The 26709-nt window shown below is 42.5% G+C and overlaps 1 protein-coding gene across 1 annotated transcript; it reads right to left on the bottom strand.

The window, feature by feature from the left end:
• Nucleotides 1-757: 757 nt before the first annotated feature.
• ARPIN (actin related protein 2/3 complex inhibitor) lies at nucleotides 758-24840 on the bottom strand. The gene is made up of 6 exons (XM_075858144.1): nucleotides 24568-24840; nucleotides 15182-15257; nucleotides 12195-12327; nucleotides 10674-10880; nucleotides 7099-7265; nucleotides 758-2370 (listed from the first exon to the last, which is right to left on the bottom strand). Exons 1-6 carry the CDS (start codon nucleotides 24657-24659, stop codon nucleotides 2362-2364), a joined length of 684 nt encoding a protein of 227 aa, XP_075714259.1. The 5' UTR covers nucleotides 24660-24840; the 3' UTR covers nucleotides 758-2361.
• Nucleotides 24841-26709: the final 1869 nt, after the last annotated feature.

The raw sequence follows: 26709 nt of genomic DNA, 5'->3' as shown, positions 1-26709 counted from the left end.
GTAGAACAGACTGTGCCCACTATGTTTACACAAATAGACGAGGTGACACCGACAGTCCCTTTAAAGACAACCATCCTGTATCCTGAGGAGAATAGGGAGAGTTAGGACCATTCAGAAACCTAGGAAGTCCAGGTACAAAGGGGGGTTACTCATAAGGAGTAGCTCGTCTCAAGCTGGTGAAGAAATCCAAAACCCCTACCCGCCTGGTTCGAGTAGTCAGTAGTAGGTTGCTAGGCAAGACTCAGGGATAGAGTAATAATATTTTTAGGGGGGACTGCCAGGGATCATTAGCCTGTATATTGCTTGCAAAAACATTTATTACTTTACATAAACTAAATATCAGTATATTTCACAAAGAATTTGAATGTATGCAACAAGATGGAGCCTACATAAGGAACACGCCTATGGAAAACACCGCCCCTGGAATGCAAGAGGAGTGTGCAGATGAACTCACAACTGAATAGAGCCAATAGGGCTTAAGCATGTCCCACATCTCTAGGGAGGAAACTTGTAATTCTTTGTTTAATAAAATTCAGTTGTACTTCCTACTTCACTGAGGGAGGATCTTTACCAACAACTCTTTGTCTGGTGCATTTCTTCCATGCATGCCCTCAGTTTCCAATTTACAGAGGTGGTTATTCAGTGTGAGATAACAGGGAAAGGAACCCTGTCAACTTCAAGCACCGATATCTCAGGATAGATGTAAGCGGCAGACTCTAGAAGTCATTGCATATCTGAATAAGGAGAAGACGTAGTGCACAATGGATATATTTATTTTCTATAGATTTATAGAAAAATAAGATTATAATCACCAATTAAACCTAAAATGCAAAGTATATATTTTACAAAGCAGAACAATTCCTCATTAAAAGGCAGAGTCGTCGACAAAGTAAACTGCATTGTATATAAGAAATTCTACAGGACCTGTATAAACTAAGCATGGCAGTACTAGTCTGCTACCAAAAATGCTTCCCAGTAAAAGGAAAGATTGATCTCGTAAAAGATTAATACGGTTCTCTCCTTTTGACATTTCTGGCAAGAGCAGGGATAGAAAGCATCAATGCCAAAGTGCAGCTCTACCCTATATGCAGGTGCAAATGGAATTGTCTAGGTCGCATATAGTGGAGAACACTATGGCTGTGAGGCTGGAAGCAGCAATTGTGGAGGACACCATGGTATCCTTTGAATCCATATTCAGTAAGCTCCTTCGAGCAGCAGCCACGGGTCTCAATAATTCTTATATATGTAGCAGGGCATTCAAGCTCCCAACTCAATGTCAATAAATCCTGAAATACATTTTAGACAATTTACTGATCAATTATGTAAAAAACAAAGAAAACAGACAAAATAATAGGTAACTAATAAGAGGCTTCCCAGACAATAAAATAATATTTTTTTTTTTTTTTAAATAGACTTGTACTGGACCAAAGACACAACAATTCACTTTTTACACTATTATGACAAGCAGAAGACCTGGCCTGGATGATGGGATCATAGACCATCTAACCAGTTCAAGTTACCAATAAGTGGAATAGTAATGGCAGCTTGTGGTTCTGTAGAAGCGTACATCATAAATGCCCTATCATGCAGCTTATTTCAGATACGTAGAGGTTTTAGGAGTAGTTGTTTGTTTTCGACCATCATTAGTGATAATGTACAAAAACATATAGAATAGAAATAAGCTATGTTCATCTGTTGTCAAATTTTTAAACGCAATCTGCACCCAGAATTATGCTTTAATTAAGAGAACAGGTTTTTTGTTTTTTTTAAATCCCATTTAAATGCTGAAGAAAAAAAGTGCATAGATTAAAAGACACGTCACAGAAATAAAATAAATTTAAATCCACCATATGCTTATTGGTGCCATTTTTAACCTATTGACTTGAAAGTAAAAAAGCAATAAATCCAGAAAGCAATACATTTATACTGTATTTTGTGGAAATTTATAACACAAAAAATCCAGACAAAACCAGCACTGAATCAGCATGTATTTCAATGTGGATTCTAGAGAACTTTTTTTTTGCGACGTATGAACACAACTATAATTTTGTCAAAACCAACAAGATACCATACCAATGTAATTGTCACATAAATCGAAATAGTCCATCTTTACATTACAAACAGCATAAACGGTAGATTGCTGCTCTGACCTACAAGCAATGAACACTCATAGCGGGTATGAGGAATAAGTCCAGGACATAGCCACATTTGTAGTGCCAGAGAAAACTGCAAACAAAACTAGTTGTCATATTTTGGAAGTGTTGCAATTGGTTGTGTGAGAACATTGCAAGCCAATATCCATGTCCTGCCTGGGAGAGTTGGTTCGTATTTTGGTGCTGTACTGAACCACCAGCGGGTACTTTAATCATCCTGTAAAATATAAATACAAACATTACACAAACACAGGAAGGAATAAATGTTAGTCAATTGGCATCAAAATATAAAGGGTGTCATGCAAAGAGGAGTTGCTGCCCACAAAAACCAGTTACACATGCACTAGAAAAAAAAAAAGACTTTTGTAGAAAAATTCTGGAGATTCTATAAAGTACTAGTCTTTATACCACTTTTGGCACGACCATTTTGACATGGAGAGACTGGCCATAAAGTGCACCCCACCTTTGATCACTATAGCAATAATAAATGCAAGCAAAAGCGGTTTTTCTAAAAATAATCTATTTCCCTTGTGTCTTTGTCACATTGTTCGTAAACCTGGTTAGTATTTTCTACTTTCCTTAGAGGGGTATTCCCATCCCGGACATCTAGGGCATATCCACAGGAAATGTCAGATAGATGTGGGTCCCATCTCTCGGACTTGCACCTATCTCTAGAACGGGGCCCCTGACCCCTGTTCTACCACTGGGCTCCAGCCACTGAGTTACGAGGAGGCCAGGAAAACGTCAAGCTTGCTATGAGAGTTCCCGAAACAGCGCAGCAAAATGCCTCGTCGTTTAGAAGACTGAGCCCAGCTGCAGAAGGTACAGATGTTGCCATCTTTATCTGGACTTTTTTTTTTTATAATACATTTTTTTGTTTTATATAATAAAATATTCCATATTACATAATAAAACTAAGAAAATGTTATGCGTTAACATTATATTACACAAAACATTATGTAGTACAGACACTATCCCAAAAGCCAATGCTGGAAAATCAACAATCACCCCCTAAAACCCTGGAAAATATTGTGCGGGGATGGGAGAGAAAAAAATAAAAATACCTTTATCTTGACTCTTAACGCATTAAATACACACTAGCAACAAAACTTCAACTTGACTTTTTCAATGACTTTTGTGTGATATCACGCTGCACAAAGTTATCAGATTCAAGATAAACTTGGCTACATCTCTAGCACCTGGGTCATATTGCCCGATCTAGAGTTAGATGCTGGTCCCACCTCTAGGACCCGCACCTATCGGACATTTATGGCTTATCCTGTGGATATCCCTGTAGAAAATAGTAACAAAATTAAGTAATAACTTTTGTACAGAAAAAAGTCTGAAGAATCTATGAAAAGCCACTTGTAATTTTTCTAGTGCAGTTTATATAATCTGAACGTTGTTTGCGATGGGCTATAATCACGTAAGTTCACACAGTTCAAAGTTCCTTTTTGAGGATCTAGGATGGCTTTAAAAGATCCATTTTGTAACAGATAACTGATCTTATTGATATATAGTAGAATCCACCATTACAATATTTTGCTCCTTAGGGGCAATAGAAACCGAACAGAACCTAAACACCAGTTTCAACAGAGTTGTAGTTTTATTCTTTGACTTGTGTATTCAGCCTCTCTTTATAGAAATAAGTAAGAATAGAAGTAAATAATGAATTATGGCTCTATTTTATAAGAAGCAATAAACTGGCACCCATTGTAGTGCAAAGGGCCTTTACCCTACCTCGGTATATACCTCACATGAAAAATCATGGCATGTTCCATCAGATGCCGTATGTTTCAGGGAGCTGATATTTCTTTATTAAGTTGCTCAATTTGTTTCGAGTAATGATTTAGTATACGTGTAGGTTTATTAATATTCACTTTATAATACAGTACGGATAATATTGCCCAGTTATTATTTTAACTTGGATCTTTATCAATACACTAAACACGAAAAACATTCAACGTTTAACGTTGAGCTGCACCATGGCGAAGAAATGACATGCTAAACATTATGGTACTGTGTGATTGGTGGGTTCTGGTATAAAGTCTCCTTTATATTGTGATCACCCGCCTGATCCAATATGGGGCGTGGGGAGATGCTACTACACGCTGGGCAGTACAGTTGCCGTGGCAACCATACGACACCCTGAGTATATAGTGCACTGCTCCTATTAATTAGACTAGGACCTGCTTATGGACCTGTCCAGTGTCACAGATGTTCACACACATGTAGCAAGGTTCAAACGTGGGTGCATACGTAGGGGCCCAACCCGATTGAATAGAAAGAAAGTACTATGCACACCAGATGGGAAATTTTTCCAAGTAGATAATTTATTTGTAGCCAGTAACAGTGGGTGCAATGTTTCGGTCAATACCACGACCTTCTTCAGGCACTGTGTTGTACTGGATCCTGCGTGATGGCGTGCTTGTATGGCGGCTGACCGCTTGGAACAATTTCCCATCTGGTGTGCATAGTACTTTCTTTCTAGATGTTCACACACATACACCTTCCCCTAACCCCCCAGTTGGGCTCTTTTTGGTCATCTGCCTAACATCACTCCTCCCGCCCCCCGGCTCTACAAGAGGCTAAATTTCTGCATTTCCGCTTCTGCCTGAAAAACTATCCTGCAGACCTGGCTGGGCCCAGACGTCCCGACCCTCCGTTTATTTTAAGAAAAGTTTGTCTTTCTATTACGCATGGATTTGGTGAACGCCTCCCTCCAAAAAGAATAGAGGGTACGTGGTTTCTTTAGACCTGGCAACCATAATCCACATCCTCTCCACACACACTAGGGCCCCATGCACACGGCCGTGCCCGTAATCATGGCCCGCGATTGCGGCACGGCCGGCCGGCACCCGCATTTTCAGGCCATGCTCCCATACAAAGTATGGGAGCACGGCCCGCAAAATGCAAAAGAACGGACATGTTCCATAATTTTCGGAACACTTCTACGGCACGGACAACCATCCGTAGCGATACGGAAAGGTGTCCGCGTTCAATGGATGTGAATGGGTCAGTTATTGCGGACCGGAATAACGGAGATTTTTTACGGTCGTGTGCATGTGGCCTAAGACCAGAATATGAGATTGCTTTTGTCCCACCGTCTGGTTCCTGGAACAGACGTTAGTTGGTGGTGATCTTCCATAGCGTCCCGGTATAATCATACACACTGAGTGATGCGTTTTCCTTTTTTCTCATCGGTCTGTCCCTTTGAACCATCGGGGTGTTTATGGTCTGCGCGTCCTCATATCCCTATTTCCCCCCCCCACTTATTTATTTTTCTCCTCTCTACCGCTAAATGCCAGCCTTTAATACACAACAGCATCTGCAGCCCAGTAGTCTGAAATTCGGTACATTGAGAGTAGGGCTGGGAAATTATGACATAAATCAAAATAAAAATTAATTGAACATGTAACCTCAATTACGATTACTGAACGATTGTTTAGGCCCCACTCCTTTTGCATGCGACCCCCCCCTATGTGCATGCTGCACCATTGAATTAATATTTATACCCTAAGCCTGCCATATACCTGTATATAATATACCCCGACACCGCCCCCACACAGTATATTGCCCCTATAACTGCCTCCACACAGTATAATGCCCCCATAACTGCCCTCCGCATTGTATAATGCCCCATAGCTGCATCCCACATAGTATAAAGTCTCCCATAGCTGCCCCCACGCTGTATAATGCCCCCACAGCTGCCCCCAATATTGCCTGATAAAAAAAATTAACACTCCCCACACCCTGTTCCAATGACAAGTGGAGGAGATCCCTCCGGTCTGTGCAGCTCGGCGCAGAGAGGTGTGATGGCGTCACTGCCTCGCGCCCAACAATACATAGTGAATGGTAGAGCAGGGACCCTGCTCTACCATTGTTTTCAACTGTATCTGAAGATGCAGATAGTTTAAACTGGAAAAAAAAGATTGATAAAAGCGAAATTCTCAAGATGACGTCGATTAATTGCGCTGAATTTAGATTAATTGCCCAGCCCTATGTTGATTAAAAAAAAAAAAAAAAGTACAGGACCGGTGTGCGATACTTCCGAGGCATTATACTGCGGTCACAGCATCCGTACTGCCCAGCATGCAATAGCATTTTTCCATGGCAAGTGTCGGAATAGGTAGGAGATCACAATGGGACACTTTAAATGGGTTCAGGCGTATTCATTTGGTATGCTATGACCAAGAGCGCTTGAAATAAGTCTATGGATTTTAACTATATAAGATATTGTGGAAGTACTAATAAACTATGCAACGGAGTTGGATGAGCTGAAAGTTTCTTTCTGAGGGTATGTTCACACGGCCTATTTTCAGACGTAATTCGAGTGTTTTACGCCTCGAATTACGCCTGCAAACATCTGCCCATTGCTCTCAATGGGTTTTACGATGTTCTGTTCAGACGAGGTGTCATTTTACGCGCCGCTGTCAAAAGACGCCCGCAGCAAAGAAGTGCATGTCACTTCTTTGGACGTTTTTGGAGAAGTTTTTCATTGACTCCATTGAAAAACAGCTCCAATTACGTCCGTAATGGACACCGCGAAAAACGAGTGAAAACGTCTGAAATTCAGGAGCTGTTTTCGCCTGAAAACAGCTCTGTAATTTCAGACATAATTTGTTAAGACGTGTGAACATACCCTAACTTTGAACTATTCTCCCCTAGAAACATTGATCTGTACATAAGGCACCCGACTGAGCCTGTATGGCAGGACACAGGCTGTCCAGCACTTCACTAGAAACCAAGGAGTTCCAAATATACTGCAGTTCTGGCTACTAAAACATTTTTTCACTCTCTTCATGGGACTAGAAGAAAACAGATACAATTCACATTAAAAACACATTTTAAAACAAGTGTTATCTGCTGCTCTTAGTAACATTTCATCAGACCACCTAAACAAGTATATTGAGTATTGGAAAAGAATCACGGATTATATTCATACCCATTCACCATCTTCAGCTCCATCACCTTGACCACGGGCTTCAGGTATGGGCTCAGAACTGCGGGATTTATTGGCCATTATGTTGTCTGTCCAGGAAGCTCCAGTCTGAGCATCTCCAGCAAAATTACATTTGGTCACTGTTCCAGTGTCAATTTTTGCCAAGGAAACTAAAGAAGAGAAAATATATTACTTAACCCCTTTTTTCAAATCTGACATGTGTCGCTTTATGTGGTAATAACTCCGGAACGCTTTTACCTATCCAAGTGATTCTGAGATTGTTTTCTCGTGACATATTGTACTTTAATGTTAGTGAAAAAAATTGTCGATAAATTCAATATTTATTTGTGGAAAAACTCCAAACTTTAGAGAAAACTAGCAAAAATGAGCATTTTTCTAAATTTAAATGTATCTACTTGTAAAACAGGCAGTTATACCACACAAAATAGTTACTAGTTAACATCCCCCATATGTCTACTTTATATCTGCATCGTTTTTTTCACGTCTCTATTTTTCCAGGATGTTACAAGGCTTAGAACTTTAGCAGCAGTTTCTCACACTTTCAGGAAAATTTCAAAAGGCCTTTCAGGGACCGGTTCAGTTCGGAAGTGGCTTTGAGGGCCTTATATATTAGAAAGTCCCCATAAATCCCCCCCATTTTGAAAAATGGCACCCCTCAAAGTATTCAAAACAGAATTCAGCAAGTATTTTTGCCCTTTAGGCGTTTGACAGGAATTTAAAGCAAAGTAGAGGTGAAATTCACAAATTAAATTTTTTGGGCCAAAATTCATTTGTAATACATTTTCTTCTGTACCACATAAGGTTTGACCAGAGAAACACAACTCAATATTTATTTCCCAGATTCTGCAGTTTTTAGAAATAACCCACATGTGGCCCTAGTGTGGTAATGGACGGACTCAGAAGCAAAGGAGCACATAGGGGATTTTGGAGCCTCCTTTTTTTAGGAATATATTTTAGGCACCATCACAGGTTTGAAGTGGTCTTGTGGTGCCTAAACAGTCAAAACCCCAAAAAGTTACCCCATTTTGTAAACTACACCCTTCAAGGAGTTTTTCTAGAGGTATACTTAGCATTTTGACCCCACAGGTTTTTTTTTTTGCAGAATTTAGTGGAATTAGTCTGTGAAGATGAAAATTGACTTAAATAAAGGAGAAAAAGCACCCCAATATTTGTAAAAAAAATTCTGCAGATTACGGAAATACCTCGTATATGGTCATAAACTGATGTTTGGACCCACAGCAGTGCTCTGAAGGGAAAGAGCGCCTTTTGGATTTTGAAGCGAAGATTTTGCTGGAATGGTTTTCGGTGCCATGTCGCATTTGCAACGCCCTGGAGGGACCAAAACAGTGGAAAACCCCCTAAAAGTGACCCCATTTTGGAAACTACACCCCAAGAAATTTTTCTAGGGGTATAGTTAGCATTTTGAACCCATTTTTTTTGGTAGAATTTAGTGGAATTAGGCAGTGAAAAATTAATAACATTTTTGTCCACTAAAATGTTGCATTTTTTTTTAATTTTCACAAGGGATGAGAGAAAAAGCTGCCCAACAGTTGTAAAGCAATTTCTCCCGAGTACGGCTATACCCTACATGTGGCCATAAATGTTTTTTTTTAAATTAGAAAACAATTAACCCTTTCAGGACAGATGCTTATTTTGCATTTTCGTTTTTCACTCCCCACCTTCCAAGAGCCGTAACTCTTTATTTTTCGTCAATAGAGTTGTGTGAGGGCTTATTTTTTGCGGGCGGAGTTGTAGTTTCTATTGTCACCATATAATGTACTGAAAAAAATTATTTGCGGGCTGAAATAGGAAAAAAAAAAAAAAGATCGATCCATTGTTTTTCTGGTTTTGTTTTTCCGTTTTTCATACAATTACGGTGATCATTTTATAAAGGTTTTTTTATATTTTACTACTTTTACAAAGAAAATACTGTTTAAAAAAAAAATAGTTTTGTATCACCACATTCTGAGAGGCAGAACTTTATTTTTTTGTCGATTTGAGCAGTGCGAGGGCCTATTTTTGGCGGGAAGAGCTGTAGCTTTTATTGGTACCATTTTATGGTACCTACAACTTTTTGATCACTTTTTATTTTAAAAAAAATACTATTTTAGAGCTAAAGTGTCCACAGAACAGTGATTTTGGAGTTCTAAATTATTTATTTCTTACGGCGTTCAACGTGCAGAATAAATTACGTTTTACTTCTGCAAGCCGGTACGATTACGGCGGTACCATATGTATATCGGTTTTTTTGCAGCGTTTGCACAATAAAATCACATTTTTATGAAGTTTATTTTCTGTGTCACCATATTCTGAGAGCCATAACTTTTTTATTTCTCAGTCAAAAAAGTTGTGTAAGGGCTTGTTTTTTTCAGGACGGGTGTTGGTTTATATTGGTACTCTTTTAGGGTAAATGCGACTTTTTGATCACTTTTTATTCTATATCTTGGAAGGGGGGTGGCCAAAAAATAGCGATGCTGGCATAGTTTTTAGTTTACTTTTTATGCAGTGTTCACCGTGCGGGAAAAATAACATCGTTTGGGTCGTTACGAACGCAGTGATACCTAATATGTGTACTTTTTTTAAACATTTGAATTTTTTTCCTATAATAAAACACTTATGATAGGGAAAAAAAAATAATTTTAACGTATAACTTTTATAAATCATTTTTATTAACTATTTTGGACTTTTTTTTTTTATACCTGCAGTACTGATCGCTGCTAATACATTATACTACCTAGTAGTGTAATGTATTTCAACTGTCAGTGTGATGTCAGTCACTCTGACAGTAAGCTTATGAGGACCAGCCAGAGGCTGGTCCCTATAGGCTTGCAGACCCGGAGGCCCGTTGTCTGGCCTCTGGTTGCCCATGACAACCATCGGTAACCCCCACGATTGCATGGGGGCTGCTGATGTGCTACAAACCCCCTAAATGCGGCGACCGCAATCTATCTCCGCATTAAAGTGGTTAATTGCCAAAATCAGTGGCGATGAGCAGCTGATCGGCAACAGTGGAGTGTCAGCTGTCAGGGGGCAGCTGACCTCCCAGTTCCCAATGCACACTGTCACCGACAGTGTGCATTGGGAACGACAGTGACTTCCTTTCACTCTGACAGGAAGCCCATCAGGACCAGCCTCCGGCTTCCGTCCATGGCAGATGCGGAGGCCATTGTTTGGCCTCCGATTGCCATGCCAACCATCGGCAAACCCCACGATTTCACAGCGGGGTCTGCCGATGTGTTAGAAACTCCTAAAATGCGACAATCGCAACCGTTCGCCGCATTAAAGGGGTTAATTGTCTAAATCAGCAGCAAAGGACAGCTGGCCGGCAAGAGTGGAGTGTCAGCTGTCGCCGACAGTGTGCACCGGAAACAACTCAGTAACTATACGCCCTCGTGCGGGAAGTAACCTTCGGTGACGACGTATAGTTACTGAGTGGTGCAGCTAGGGGTTAAAGGGAACCACTGTATGTAGTCAACAATGACAAAGAGAAGCTAAGGTGCTGTTGGAGAAGTTAGGGAAGAGCTTGTGCATATTCGGTATGAGAGGATCAATCTTACATATAAATGGTCCATCTCCCAATGTTTTCACTCGTAACTGTTCACCCAACTCAATTTCATTCTTCTCTACGTCCGCTTCCGGCAGCCATAATGCAATACTATCATTGGGGGTAAATTTCTGGCTGATTTTCATCAAGTCCTCCTTGTTAATAAGACGATTCAGCTCCTCCGTCTGCAGAATGTCTGTTTCACCTTTTGCTTCAACCTCTAGTAAAGGGAATATAGTTAGCTATGTAAACTATTGTGACATCATATTTCAGAATACATACAAACCTGCAATGTAGCAGAGGATCCATTTATAGGGTTTTTCCATTTTTCAACGTTTCTGATGTCAGAGGTTTACATTGGATCACAGGGATGCCAGAACGGGTCTTGAATTTATCAGTAGGATAAATTTACAAACCCCACCAATGTAATCTTCTGACATGGTATTTGAAACTTAATAAAATCTCATCAAGTGAAAAAAACAAGTAAGCAACGATCTAAAATTGCTTAAAGTGTAGCTAAACGTTTGACCACCTTCTGACATGTCATAGAGACATGTCAGAAGTTTGGATTGGTGGGGGTCCGAGTACGGAGACCCCCACCAATCTCTAGAACGAAGCAGCTGAAGTGCTCGTATGAGCGCTCAGCTGCTTCGTTTCGGTTCGGCTTTTTCCGGAAAGCCGATGTATCGGAGTATGGGCTCATAGACTTTGTATTGAGTCCGTACACCGATACATTTATTTCCGGAAATAGCCGAACAGACACGAAGCAGCTGAGCGCTCACACGAGCACTTCAGCTGCTTCGTTCTAGAGATTGGTGGGGATCTCCGTGCTCGGACCCCCACCAATTCAAACTTCTGACACGTCACTATGACATGTCAGAAGGTGGTCAAACGTTTAGCTACACTTTAATGTATTGTGAAAATCAATACGACAGTTTGAAACAATGCAATTGAAATTTTCTTTTTTTTAAAAGTTTGTACAGTGTCTGTTAGCAGTCACGGTACTAAACTACGAACTGGAAATCAAAGGGAACACGACTTTTCTGGGGCAATCCTGGGCAGCGCAAGGGGGGGCTTAAAATGTCCTATTATTTGGGATTCAAGTGTTGGGGGATGTGTTGCAGCTTTCATAAAGGCACCTCAATGACTGGAGGAAGTTGGAGATACATCATGCGATCAGTTTAACTTACGCACCTACGTACTAAATCTCCCTGATTATCTAATTTGACACTGGAGAAAGTCCTAGAAGACAACAGATATTAAAAATACTATGAGGCGTCCTTTCAGGGTGTTCTCCCTAATATCTAGTCTAGGTATAACCTGCTCTTTCCAATTCCCTTCTCCCTAGGAAATCCCTAGGGAATTTGATGACTTCATATTATATGTCCCTTGAGTCCCATTAGATCATGTTCATTATGTTTTACATTTAGGGCCACCCACCTCTTCTTCTTTACTTCTATATCTTCATCTGTGTTAATAAGTTAGGTTTATACTATTATAATAACTGAATAAAAATGTCATATGTAATACCTACTGTAAGAAGACATGAGAAAGCCAGTGTTCACCTTCTTAGTGTCACTGAAGTTGGGCTCAATTTCATTGCCTTTACTGTCAAACTTCCTCCGATGTGTCTTGTTCGGTCTCATGTAGAGAATGTACCATCGTTCCTGGAATACCACAAGACAAAAAAAGTAAAAGACGCATAAAAGCCATATCACATGGGACGTATTTGTTTCATTGTAAGCACAATATGGAAGTACTCTTTTAGATCATAAAATTATAAGGCGTTCTAAGTAATAAAACAGGAGTTTCGGACAGGTCATTGTAGAACCTACAGTAGCTCCCTAAATAGATATTATACTAGTTCAATAGTAATTTAGACTGCATTTAAATAAGGGTACTTCTCTAAACCAGCACCAAAGGAAATTGGCCTGAATCTAAGCAGATTAAAAGAGGAATTTTATCGTCAGTAAACGGAATATAGCATTTGTTAGAAGTGAGAAATATTGGCACTGCCGATTGTAAACACACCGGAAGCCACCGTCTTACTAGAGCGATAATGGCGCTAAGTGAAGTTGCAGTCAGCTTGAACAGTCCGAAAACCGCAGCGGGAAACGTGATCTCACTTTGTCAGAAAAGATAATTTCGACAACTTCTTTTTCCCTAGCTCTGGGCATGTATTATCTCTGAACACAGACTGTATTTTCACGCTCCATTTAAAACCTCTTTAGTTTGATCTCTGTCTCACTCACATCCTGCTGGTTATCAAAAGTTTCAGAAGGCACGGGCTTAATACATATAGGAAAAAAAACATAAAAATAAAGGGCTACAATAAAAGGAACACGTCAGACAAGTAAACACCAAGAAACAGGCAAGTGCTTGTAAGCAGAAGAATTGATCTTCCTAGCTCAGCAGCACGGTATTCACCATGCCGACAAACTCATAGATGTAATTGTACAGCTAAAAATCTATAAGACACGCTGCTGCCTGACTGCTAGACATCTGCAACATAAAAGAGAACTATTTGGGTAAATCTAGCCTCCTTAGCACAATCTATAAACCCCACTCCTATTCTTATTAGTCAATATTCCAGCTGCAGATGGGGAGCAGAACGAGGCATCATTCTTCGGATTTTGCATTAGTTTGCAGAAAACTTTTGAGCCTTAAAAAAAAAAAAAGAAGATATGCTCCAGTACTGCAGACTGATGTTCTTTTCTAAAGCCCCATTCACACAGTACATTGCCATATAGCGTCTGTATGCTGCCATACAGGTTTCATTGGAAGCTGTATTCACGGAGCTGTCCTTCTCTAAATGCAATGCGACTATAAGAGAAAAGCTCGGTACATACAGAATTCAATGCAGCATGCCACAAATCTGACAGAAAAAAAATGTGTGTGCCTCCATATGAAATCTGAGACAGTAGACATCCCATGCACTAGCAGCTCCATACAAAAATATCTATACAGATTCTGAAGGACTCCCTAATGGATAATTAAGATAGGAACTGAGTTTCACCCCTTGTGTTTCCCATTGAGGATCTTCTAAATCAAACATTAAAAAGGACATACTGGGTATAACTATGCTAAATGAGTGCCTGAAATCTAGTTTATACACACAAAAGGGCAGATTTACTAATGTAATTTCATCTAGACCTTGTCGTAAAATGCAACAAAATGTGGCGCATTTCTGGTGCATAATGTCACATCAAGTTTTAGACCTATTTATGAAGCCAAAACGAACATATTTGCGACTCCCTAGACACTTCAAAACGGCATGGCTTAAAGAGGCTCTGTCACCACATTATAAGTGCCCTATCTCCTATATAATTAGATCGGCGCTATAATGTAGGTGACAGTAATGCTTTTTATTTCGAAAAACGATCTATTTTAAACCACTTTATGAGCGATTTTTAGCTTTATACTAATGAGTTTCTTAATGCCCAAGTGGGCGTGTTTTACTTTAGACCAAGTGGGCGTTGTACAGGAGTGTATGACGCTGACCAATCAGTGACCAATCAGCGTCATACACTTCTCTCCATTCATTTACACTGCACTAGCGATATAGATATATCGCTATGTGCAGCCACATACACACACTATAACATTACTGCAGTGTCCTGACTATGAATATACATTACCTCCAGCCAGGACGTGGTGTATTCAGAATCCTGACCACTTCTGAACCTTTTCTGTGAGACTCCAGCAAGGCAAGCGTAATCTCGCGAGATTACGATGTAACCTGTCATTTCAAACGAGATTACGCTTGCCTTGCTGGAATCTCACAGAGACGCTACAGACATGTCAGGATTCTGAATAAACATCACGTCCAGGCTGGTAGTGATGTATATTCATTATCAGGACACTACAGTAATGTTAGTGTTTGTGTATGTAGCTGCACATAACGATATAACTATATCGCTAGTGCAGTGTAAATGAATGGAGAGAAGTGTATGACGCAGATTGGTCAGCGTCGTACACTCCTCTGTACAATGCCCACTTGGTCTAAAGTAAAAAGACGCCCACTTGGGCAATAAGAAACTCATTAGCATAAAGCTAAAAATCGCTCATAAAGTGGTTTAAAATAGATAGTTTTTCTAAATAAAATGCATTGCGGTCACCTACATTATAGCGCCGATCTCCTTATATAGGAGACAGGGCACTTATAATGTGGTGGCAGAGCCTCTTTAAATGCATATTCCGTGTTCGTAATGCTCCACTCTGACATATAGAGGGGGGGGGGGGGTCTAGAGCACACACCCCCCCCCCCGTTATGACATTCATATGCCTAAATAGCACCAAAAATATGGATCCGTAGTAACTCCGAATGTCACCATACAATGAGTGTATGCCGTGTGGCCGGACTCTAATAGTTTCCTGACAAGCACCATCAAGCAGTTGCCTAATAAATACTATAAACACGTATCTACATGGCTTTTTAGTTCTGCTCAGTAATGCTCGATTAATATGATGTCTTTTATTATTATATGTTTAATAAACTGATAAAATCCAAAGTTTACTCACCTTCTTCCCTTTGGTGTCTGTGATAGTATGGCGAGAGTAATCCACTAGAACCCCTTCCAGAAGAATGCCCGGTCCACTATAGATACAAAATATACAATGAGACAATAATACACAGCATTGGTATGCATCTTTCTGGCATTAAATATTATTTAGGTTGGCAGCCAGTAGATCTAGGCATAAGCCGTCCATAAACATTAGACAAATCACGCAAACAATATAATGTACATGATAGAAACAACTATAAAAACCAGGATCAAGCTCCGTTCCAATATGTCTGATAATTTGCCGCTAGATGTGTCTGACAATGGTTTATCTGTCTCCCTCTATGGTAGTAAACATGCACGCTTGGCTGATCCGAGCATCCGTGTTTATGGGGGAAGTAGTATTTGGATGACAGCCATCCTATAGTGATGAATTATAAAACTGTATCACCTCAAGAAAATTGTGTTGTAATAAAATCCATGTATTGCATTATAAATCATTTGTACAGGTATGTCAACATTATCAGTTATTGTAGCATTCTCCTTGACGGCTCATTCAGACAAACTATTTTCACATCCGGTTGCGAGCACGGCCGACCGCCAACAGCCGCCCGCATTTTCGGGCCGTGCTCCCATACAAAGAACGGACATGTTACAGAGTTTTCAGGACATTTTTACGGGACACCCATCCATAGCAATATGGAAAGGTGTCCGCGGCCAATATAACTGAATGGGTCCATAATCGTGGTCCGCAATTACGCAGCGTTTTTACGGTCGTGTGCATGGGGCCTTAGAGTGTAGAAAGCTGGCGTAGAAAGGTTAATAAACACCCGCCATAGTTTTAATGCAGTTTCTTGATTCAAAGCCAGAAGAGGATTCAGATCTCAGATGAAAAATATGGCTGTGTTCACACACACACTACGGACGTAATTAGCCCCAAATTACGTCCGAAAACGCGTCTCAAAAGCGTCGGCAAACATCTGCCCATTCATTTGAATGGGTCTTACGATGTACTGTGCCGACAGTCCTTTTATTTACGCGCCGCTGTCAAAAGGCGGCGCGTAAAAAAAAGACGCCCGCGTCAAAGAAGTGCCTTTCACTTCTTCAGACGTAAATAGAGCCGTTTTCCATGGACTCCATGGAAAACCAGCTCCATTTAACGTCCGTAATGGACGCAGCGAAAGAAGCCTGCACATGCCATTACGGCTGAAATTACAGTCCTGTTTTCTCCTGAAAACAGCACCGTAATTTCAGCTGTAACGGACGCTGCCGTGTGAACATACTAGGGATGTCACGATACCAGAATTTGGACTTCGATACCGATACTTCGTTTAGTATTGCGATTTCGATACCAATTTCGATACTTTTGCCAACAGTAATAAAAAAAAAATTCTTCCGTTTTCTGATGTGAGGCGCGACGTGTGATGAATTTTGAATGTGCCTCACATTAATAGTAATTAATCCCATCATGCTTCTCAGTCATAATGGGTTAATGTGTGAGGTACATGATGGGGTTAATTACTATTAATGTGAGGAACATGGAGGTTAAATTCATCACACCTCACATTAATAAATGAAAGAAAGCAGTGTTTATTTCATTTTTTTACAGCGTACACATCATAAATTATGCAAAAAAATTGTTGTGCGCGCCATTACTGAATGTGTATATTTTATGTATTGAGACTTCTTTTAATGTTTATTGTAAAAAAGGTGGATGTGTATTTTTATTTAATATTACTTTGTTTTTACTTTATTTTTAAACTTTAATGTACTGACATATATCAGATATATGCCAGTACATTAGCCTGTGGACAGATGGCACACAGGCAGTTGTTAGAACATACCTCAGTATGCCCTAACAACAGGAAATATGGTAAGGCAGCCCTGGGGTCCATCAATAGACCCTGGGCTGTTTGCCCATATATGGTATGGCCCTCGATCGCGTCACAGGAATTACCTGTGACGCGATCCAGGGGCTTCCCCCCCCCCCCTTCTCATTTTCTCCTGAATGCTGCAGTCAGCTGTGATCGCAGCATTCAGGAGAATAGCGGCTGAGATGAGATGTTTTTCTGATCTCCGCCGTTATAGAGCGGGGCTGCGGCTGTGTAATACAGCCATTGCCCCGCTCCTGACATTAAGTGCGCGCGCGGTCAGCATGAGGTAATGCGGCCAGCGCTGCACTAATGAGCGGCGATTCAGGCACTGGGGACAGAACATGGGGGTGTTTTGCAGTGCGCCCGCCATGTTCTGTCTTCAGTGCCGCCGCTCATTAGTGCAGCGCCGGCCGCATCGCATCATCCTGACCGTGCGCACATGTCATGACTCAGGAGCGGGGCTGTGGCTGAATTACACAGCCGCAGCCGTGCTCCCATACATTCATGTGTTACTATACTGAGCTGTGCGGCTGCGCAGCTCAGTATCGAAATACAGGAAATAGCGGTATCGAACCGTTTAGGGATGCACAGTATCGAAACAGTATCGAAGTTTCGATGCACCGTGCATCCCTAGAACATACCCTCACCCTTTAGATACTAGTGCCAATAGTGGACTCTGAGGGTACTATGATCTTCTTTACTGTTGGAAAAATGAAATCCAGGATTAAACGGGGTTTTCAGACCTGTTATAAAAAAAAAAGCATTACTCGCCGACAGATACCCCGGTATTCCAGCACCGCCTTTCCGATCCTCCCCACTGCTGTTTATTCACTTGGCTGCAGCGATAGTGTGCTTGTATATCCATGTGATCGCTGTAGCCAATCACTCGTCTCAGTGGGTATATGGCACAGGACCTCTGAGGCCAGTGATTGGCTGAAGCGATCACATGGGTATACAGGCAGCCATGTAAAAAAAAAAAACAGCGGCGGGGAGCTCCGGAGTAGTCACGCTAGAATTCCCAGGAGGCTCTCAGAGGTAATGCTTTTTTTTTTTATTGCATCCCTTCTTTTGCCAATATATATATATATATTTTTAATCAGTTAACCCCGGTAAAAATGAAAAACTAAATTTCGCATGGACATAAGTATTCAGAACTTTTTCTATGACACTTCAAATTGAGATCTCTATATCATCTGTGAAATGCTTCTACACCTTGATTGGAGTCCACCTGTGGTAAATTCATTTGATTGGACATGATTTGGAAAGACACCCCCCCCCCGTCTATATAAGGTCTCACAGCTGACAATGCATATCAGAGCAAAAACCAAGCCATAAGGTGGAAACAACTGCCTGTAGAGCTCAGACAGGATTGTGTGGAGGCACAGATCCTGTAGCAATAAAAAATCTGCTGCACTGAAAGTTCCCAAGAGCACAGTGGCCTCCATAATTCTTAAATGGAAGAAGTTTGGAACAACCAGGACTCTTCCTAAAGCTAGCCGCCCTACCAAACAAAGTAATCCTGGGAGAAGGGCCTTGGTAAGAGAGGTGACCAAGAATCCAATGGTCACTCTGGCTGAGTTCCAAAGATCCTGTGTGCAGATTGTAGAAACTTCCAGAAGGTCAACCATCACTGCAGCACTCCACCAATCTGGCCTTTATGGCAAAGAGGCCAGAAAAAAAGCCTCTCAGTAGAAGTCACATGAAAGTCCACCTGGAGTTTGCAAAAAAGCACCTAAAGGACGGAACTAAGATTGAATTGTGTCCTCAATCGTAAGCGTCATGTCTGGAGGAGACCAAGCACTGCTCATCACCTGCCCAACACTATGCCTACAGTGAAACATGGTGGTGGCAGCTTCATGCTGTGGGGGAGACTGTGCTGTTTTTCAGCAGCTAGGACAGGGAGACTGGTCAGGCTTGAGGGAAAGACGAATGGAGCAAAGTATATAGATTTTCTTAATGAAAGCCTGATCCAGAGTGCTCTGGACCGCAGACTGGGCCGAAGGTTCAACAAGACAATGACCCTAAACACAGCCAAGACAACACAGGAGTGGCTCAGAGACAACTCTGTGAATGTCCTTAAGTTGCCCAGCCAGAGCCCTGACGAACATCTCTGGAGAGACCTGAAAATGGCCATCCACCGAAGGTCCCCATCCAACCGGACAGTGCTTGAGAGGATCTGCAGAGAAGAATGGCAGAAGACCCCCAAATCCAGGTGTGCAAACCTTGTGGCGTCATACCCAAGAAGACTGGAGGCTGTTATCACTGCCAAAGGTGCTTCACCTAAGTACTGAGTAAGGTCTCATGTACATGGCCGTGTCTGTAATCACAGCCCGCGATTGAGTGCACGGCCGGCTGCCGATGCCCGCATTTTCATGCTGTGCTCCCATATGGGAGCACGGCCCGTAAAATCCGAGAAGTAGGACATGCTCCATATTTCCCGACGCGGTTCACTGACACGGACAACTTTCCGTAGCGCTACGGAAAGGTGTCCGCTGCCAATAGAACCGGGCGGGTCCGGAGGTTTTTTTACGGTCGTGTGCATGAGGCCTAAGGGGTCTGAATACTTTTGTTAATGCAATGTTTTAGTTTTTCTTTTTAATAAATTAGTAAAGATTACTAAGATTCTGTTTTCACTTTGTCATTATGGGGTATGGAGTGCAGATTGAAGGGGAAAAAAATGATTATTTTTTTTTCATTTTAGCACAAGGCCTCAACATAAGAAAATGTGAAAAAATGCAAAGGGCCTGAAGACTTTCCAAATGCATGTATGCATTTGGTGAAAATAAGCACTTTTCTAATATACTTTTATTAAAAATGTCCTTTGTTTCTGTTCTGCACCTTCTATGTATCCACTGTACATAGAAACTGCAGAACACCACTGTAGGAATCAGTCAGCGAGCTGGACTGACGGCTCAGTTGGGAGTGGCTCCTGTGTGTCTAGGACATCTCATCTAGTACTAATAATAGCGACGTTTTTATCAATATAAGATTATATTCACACGTGCTATTTTCAGCCGTTTTTTTGGCCCGTAAACATCCCGAAAAACGGCTGAAAATCGGAAGCAGAATGATACGATGCGTTAATCTACACAGCGTAACCTGCCTACAACCCACAGCAGATTTAGTCCGAAAAACCGCACAGCCGTTTTTGGAGCAGTTTTTCATTGACTCAATAGAAAAACAGCTCCAAAAATGTTAAGCGTGTGAACATACCCTTAGGGCCAGTTCACACTGAGGTTTTTGACGCGGAAACAGTGTCGGAAAACGCGCCAAAAAACGGCCGAAAATGCCTCCCATTGAATTGAAAAAAACATGGCAAATACGCCACGCCAGTGCATCCTAAGGCTATGTTCACACATATCGATTTGTTGCAGATTTTTTTATACAGATTTTTGAGCCAAAGTCAGAAGTGGTTTAAAAGGAACAGAAAATATAAAGGAAGCACTTCTACTTCTTCCTCCTGGATCCACTTCTGGCTTTAGTTCAAATCTGCATCAAAATCTACACAAAGATCTGCAACAAAATGTGATGTGTGAACATAACCTGAGTGGTTATTCATACTTTTTTTTAATGGCCGTCGCATGGCTGCATTAAAATCAATGTACTTCTATGAGGCTATTTACACGGCCGGTTTTCTTTTTAACAGACCTTGTGAACAGCACGTGAAAAAAAAAAAAAAGGACATGTCCTTTTCTTGCCTGTTTTCATAGATCCCTCAATAAACGCAAGTCTGAGGGATCTGTGAAAACGGGCCCCGCACTGGGGCAAATTGGCCATGAAAAACAGTTTTGTTTTTTTACAGCCGATTCGACACCCTCTCATGTGAACAAGCCCAAAGGGAAAGATCATATGCGGCAGATTTGTTGAAGAAATATTCTGCGACTGAAAATTTGTTCCATTCATCTGAAAAGAACTTGCAAAAATCCATGCATCTGCTGCAGAAACCACCTCATTTAGATAAATTAAACAAATTTTCCGTTGCAGAAGTTTCTTTAATCTGCGCCATGTGAACTTACCCTAAGGCCGGGTTCCCACATAGCGTAAACGCTGCGGAATTTCCGCAACAGAATTCTGCGCGGAAATTCCTAAGGCCTGTTTCTCACGGGTCGCATTCGCTGCCTAAAAGTCACACAGCGTATCCAACCTGGAACCCGCAGCACCTTCAATCCGAAAAATCGCACTACGTTGTGGTGTGGTTTTTCGGACAGAATTTCCGCTGCGGGAAAAAAAAAAAGAGCTCATACCTACCCCCTCTCTACGCGGACGTGGCAGGCCATGTGACGCTGCAGCCTGTGATGGGCTGCCGCGGTCACATGGGATGAAATGTCATCCCAGGAGGCCGGACTGCAGGAAGGAGGAGAGCGTTCTGGGTATGTATATATATATATATATATATATTTATTTATTTTTTTTTTCCGAGGTTACGATTTTTGCTGCGATTATGCCCCAAAGGTCGCAACACTTGGCTTTCTGTTGCGGGTTTTGCATCCCCATTGAATTCAATGTAGAAAACCTGCAACAGAAAATCAACAAACAAAGCATAAATTGACATGCTGCGGGATTAAATTCCACACCGCAGGTCAATTTATTAACTTTTTCACAATGTGGGCAGGACATTTTCAAAATGTCATCCACTTTGCTGCTACTGTAAATGCTGCAGAATTTCCGCACGGAATTCCGTTGTGGAAATTCTGCAGCGTTTACGCTACGTGGGAACCCGGCCTTAAGGTAAGATGAGGTGTCAGAGGAACACAGGAGCCGCTGTCAGCTGAGCAGTCAGTTCAGCTCACCAACCGATTTGGCTGACGCTAGAGTTTGTATGCGGTGCTGCATAGAATGTCCTGAGAGTGTGCGTCGTCCGTACTTTGTATGCGCCGCGGCATAGACCGGCTTGTTGTGGCAGCTTGAGGGTATCCAGAGCTGGCTCCCTGCGGACAAGGGAAATACATATAGAGGTCTGATCCGGGCCTGGTATTCTGGCAGGCCAGTCCCACACTGATCAAACACGGTCTTAAAGAGGCTCTGTCACCACATTATAAGTGCCCTATCTCCTACATAAGGAGATCAGTGCTATAATGTAGATGACAGCAGTGCTTTTTATTTAAACAAAACGATCTGTTTTCACCACTTTATTAGCGATTTTAGATTTATGCTAATGAGTTGCTTAATGCCTAAGTGGGCGTATTTTTACTTTAGACCAAGTGGGCGTCGTACAGGGGAGTGTATGACACTGACCAATCAGCATCATGCACTCCTCTCCATTCATTTTGGCAGCGAATAAGGATCCTGCTAGATCAGTATGTGCTGTCTTAGGCCTCATTCCCACTACAGGGTTTCCCGGCCGGGTGCCGGCCATTCATAAATCGGCCGGCACCCGGCTGCATTAGGAATAATAGACCCCTAATGGGGCTATTCACACGACCGATTTTTTGACGGCCTGGAAAAGCGGGCGTCGAAAAATAGGACATGCTCTATCTTCGGCCGGGTGCCCGGCCCCCATAGAAGTCTATGGGGCCGGGTAATACACGGCCATCACCGGGATGTGTCCCGAGTGATGGCCGGGTTTTCCGGCGCTTGCGCTCTATCTCCTCCTCCTCACAGAGCAGAGTGCATGTGAGGAGGAGTTGATGCCGTTCTGACGAATGGCTGTGCGCTGTACACTGTGTGGCAGGGCCGGGGTGTACAGCAGGTGGAAGGGAGCGCTGCGCTGGCTCCCTTCCCCTGCTTGTTTTAAAAGCGCCCTGGCCCGGCGACACCTTCGATGGCGCCGCTAGCAGCTGCTGCTGCTACTACTGTAGCGACGCCACTATAGCAGAGCAGGGAGGTATCTCCCCGCTCTGCTATGTGCTAGCCGCACTTTAGCTCCTTGAAGGAGCGGAATCCCCGTGTTTTCGGGGTTTCCGCTCCTGGACAGAGCGCTTGATGTCTCTGTCCATATCTGGGCAGTGACATCAGGGGAAACTCCTGAAGCGGAATCCCCGAACACATGGGGATTCCCCTTCAGGAGTTGCCGCTGATGTCACTGTCCAGATCTGCCCGGCCCGGCACGGATTCAAAACTTTATGCAAACCGGCTGGGCAAAATTGCAGATTTTACCGGCCGGCACTCGGGCGGGACCCGGTCGTGTGAATCCCGCCTTATACTAACACATTAACGATACTCAGTGAATAGACATTCCACGGGATGTCTATTCACAATCTCTGCACTTTGTTACTCTGTCTGTGGTAGTTACAGCAGAGGAAGCGTGATCTGAATGTAACCTGTCATCTACTATGCTTCCTCTGCTGTAACTACCCTTATGTAGGAGATCGGGCACTTCTAATGTGGTGAAAGAGCCTCTTTAAATGTGCAGCAGCAACTAGAAGGTTCCCGTGGGTCGGATACGATGCATTAATCTACACAGCGTAACCTACCTACAACTCACAGCAGATTTAGTCCGAAAAACCTCACAAGTTTTTCAGGTGGAATTTCTGCTGCGGAAAACAGCGCTAGAAAAAGAAGAAAGTTCATATTTACCCCGGCCATAACCGTGGCAATGCGTCGTTCTGATGTCCTGCATGAGATTTTTTTTTGAGTTGCGATCTCTGCTGCAGAATCGCAGCTTTTCCACCTCAAAAATCGCAACATCTGCTATTTGTTGCGGGTTTTACCTCCCCATTGAATTCAAGGCGGAAAACACCACAGAAAAGCGGCGATTCCACAACATAAATTGACATGCTGCGGATTAAAAAAAACTGCACCGCAGGTCAATCTTTGGGTATGTTCACACGGCCTATTTACGGACGTAAATCGGGCGTTTTTGCCCCGAATTACGCCCGAAAATAGCGCCTCAATAGCGCTGACAAACATCTGCCCATTGAAAGCAATGGGCAGACGTTTGTCTGTTCACACGAGGCGTATATTTACGCGCCGCTGTCAAAAGACGGCGCGTAAATAGACGCCCGCGTCAAAGAAGTGACCTGTCACTTCTTTGGCCGTAATTAGAGCCGTTATTCATTGACTCCAATGAATAGCAGCGCTAATTACGCCCGTAATTGACGCGGCGTTCAAGCGCCTGCACATGCCGGTACGGCTGAAATTACGGGGATGTTTTCAGGCTGAAACATCCCCGTAATTTCAGCCGTAACGGACGCCCTCGTGTGAACATACCCTTTGAGCGGTTTTTCAGAGGGTTTTTTTTCACAGCATGTGGATGAGATTTGTTCAAATCTCATCCACTTTGCTGCTAACGTAATACCCTGCAGATTTTTCGCAATGCCATCCATTGTGGAAAATCTGCAGTATTTGCGCTAAATGTGAACTCGGCCTAAAACTTCTAATGTGCAACATCTTCCTGATACACGGTGGACTTTTTATCCATTTGTCGCACAGCTGATAAGAGATATGTGTAATACTATCAGACCCCAAATTACCACCGGAGTCAGTCCCCATTCTCCCTTCTTGTACTGTGCTGCTATGGTCCCTTTGCCCTGGCAGCACTTCCCGTATATAAGCCTGTACTGCAGACACACACCCCTGTGCCCAGTCATACCTGTGGTAGACCGCCGGCTGCCAATCCCCAGACACCCGTTCGTCGTGCACGGGCTTATTCTTCAAGGCACTATCGTGATAGATCCGGCTCATCTTGACAGCAGCTCACTCAGTTCAGACCGGAAAGGGACAGCGGGCAGTCGATGGCGGGGCCGGGGCAGTGATCCAGAGGTGTGGAGGTGACGGCTGCTATTACTTACGTACATAACATTACAGCTAACGTACACCCCGCGCTTCTCTGTGTCAGCCTGTTCTAGTGCTGTAATTGAATATATGTAGTAAACTATTACATATATTAAATACACAACCCCCCTACTACTGAGTGCACATGGTACGGTCTGAATTATTTTTTTCCCTCCTTCCGGACACAACATATGTATCACTTGTGTGCGCAGTGCTCATTTCAGCAGGTGAGGAGGGGGAGACTATACAGTGTATACAGCTATACATGTGGCTGCAGACAAGTTACATGTATATACTTATTGAACAATGACCATTACATAAATGAAACACTTCATTCACATTCCTTTAATAAGGTATCATTCTGTACTCCTAATTAAACATAGCACTGTGCAATATACTTACTGATTCTGCTCTAGTACCCTTCACCAGTCTTGTGCTACCGCCATTGCTCTTGTTGTGCCTCCATTCATGGTAACAATCGGTCCGTAGTGATATGAATGCTATAACAATTGTCCGCTTCCTTCACCTGACACTTTTTCACAATAGATGGATAAATTCGTACAATTTTCAATCCCAGAAAACTGGTTTAAAGGGGGTTGTCCAGTCCCTAAAAATCTATGGACTATCCTCAGAAACCGCGCAAAAAGTCGCCGTGTGAACTAGCCCTAACATTTTGATTAAGAATACACGTTTCTTGCAAAAAATTGCTGCAAATATTCCATACATCTGAAGTTAGTTTTGAAAATCCATGCACATGCTGCAGAAATCAAAAGGAATTTTGAAGCAGATCTGGAACTGCCAGCCTTCTTTTAAGGTCGGATTCACACGAGCGTGTGCGTTTTGGGCGCACAAAAAGCACAGCGTTCTGCGTGCGCAAAAGATCTATAAAAGCGTTGTGTGTCAGCAGCATATGATGTGTGGCTGCGTTATTTTCGCGCAGCCGCCATCATTATGACACTTTATGTTTGTAAACAGAAAAGCATGTGGTGCTTTTCTGTTTTCATTCATAGTTTTGACTACCGTAGCGCTCATCACGCTCGGCACACGGAGGTTTTCACGCACCCATTGACTTCAATGGGTGCGTGATGCTCGAAAAACTGGCAAATATAGGACGTCGTGAGTTTTACGCAGCGGACATACGCTGCGTGAAAATCAAGGACAGTCTGAACGGCCCCATTCATTAACATAGGTCCGTGCGACGCAAGTGAAAATAACGCGCGTTGCACGGACGTACTATACGTTCGTCTGAATAAGCCCTTAACGCTTTCTTTTCACCACATTTTCTGCTCGCTGCTGCTGATTCTAATGCAAGGACCGCAGGCCAAAAAAAAACTCCACAAATGATTTGGGCCATGCAAAGGTGAGGATTCCGATGCCGTTTCTGCATCAAAATTAGTGCCAAAAAAAAGTATGATTGACCCTAAGGGCTTATTCACACGAATGTTGAATACATTCTCGTTGATCAACGGCCGTCACACGGGCGCATGTACAGTGAAGGAAATAAGTATTTGATCCCTTGCTGATTTTGTAAGTTTGCCACTGTCAAAGACATGAACAGTCTAGAATTTTTAGGCTAGGTTAATTTTACCAGTGAGAGATAGATTATATTTAAAAAAAACAGAAAATCACATGGTCAAAATGATATATATTTATTTGCATTGTGCACAGAGAAATAAGTATTTGATCCCCTACCAACCATTAAGAGTTCAGCCTCCTCCAGACCAGTTACACGCTCCAAATCAACTTGGTGCCTGCATTAAAGACAGCTGTCTTACATGGTCACCTGTATAAAAGACTCCTGTCCACAGACTCAATTAATCAGTCTGACTCTAACCTCTACAACATGGGCAAGACCAAAGAGCTTTCTAAGGATGTCAGGGACAAGATCATAGACCTGCACAAGGCTGGAATGGGCTACAAAACCATAAGTAAGACGCTGGGTGAGAAGGAGACAACTGTT

Source organism: Rhinoderma darwinii, chromosome 3 (genome assembly GCF_050947455.1).
Source record: "Rhinoderma darwinii isolate aRhiDar2 chromosome 3, aRhiDar2.hap1, whole genome shotgun sequence".
Lineage (NCBI taxonomy): Eukaryota > Metazoa > Chordata > Amphibia > Anura > Rhinodermatidae > Rhinoderma > Rhinoderma darwinii.
The sequence above is the reverse complement of the archived record's forward strand: the minus strand, read 5'-3'. Positions and strand labels throughout refer to the sequence as shown.

What these genes read in the sequence shown, in the direction of transcription:
- ARPIN (XM_075858144.1), bottom strand. Translation starts at nt 24,659, where the DNA reads ATGAGCCGGATCTATCACGATAGTGCCTTGAAGAATAAGCCCGTGCAC. An exon ending in CAGCCGGCGGTCTACCACAG is followed by an intron (nt 15,258 to 24,567) that starts GTATGACTGGGC and finishes TTGTATCTATAG; the next exon opens with TGGACCGGGCATTCTTCTGG. An exon ending in CTTTCTCATGTCTTCTTACA is followed by an intron (nt 10,881 to 12,194) that starts GTAGGTATTACA and finishes TCCCTTTACTAG; the next exon opens with AGGTTGAAGCAAAAGGTGAA.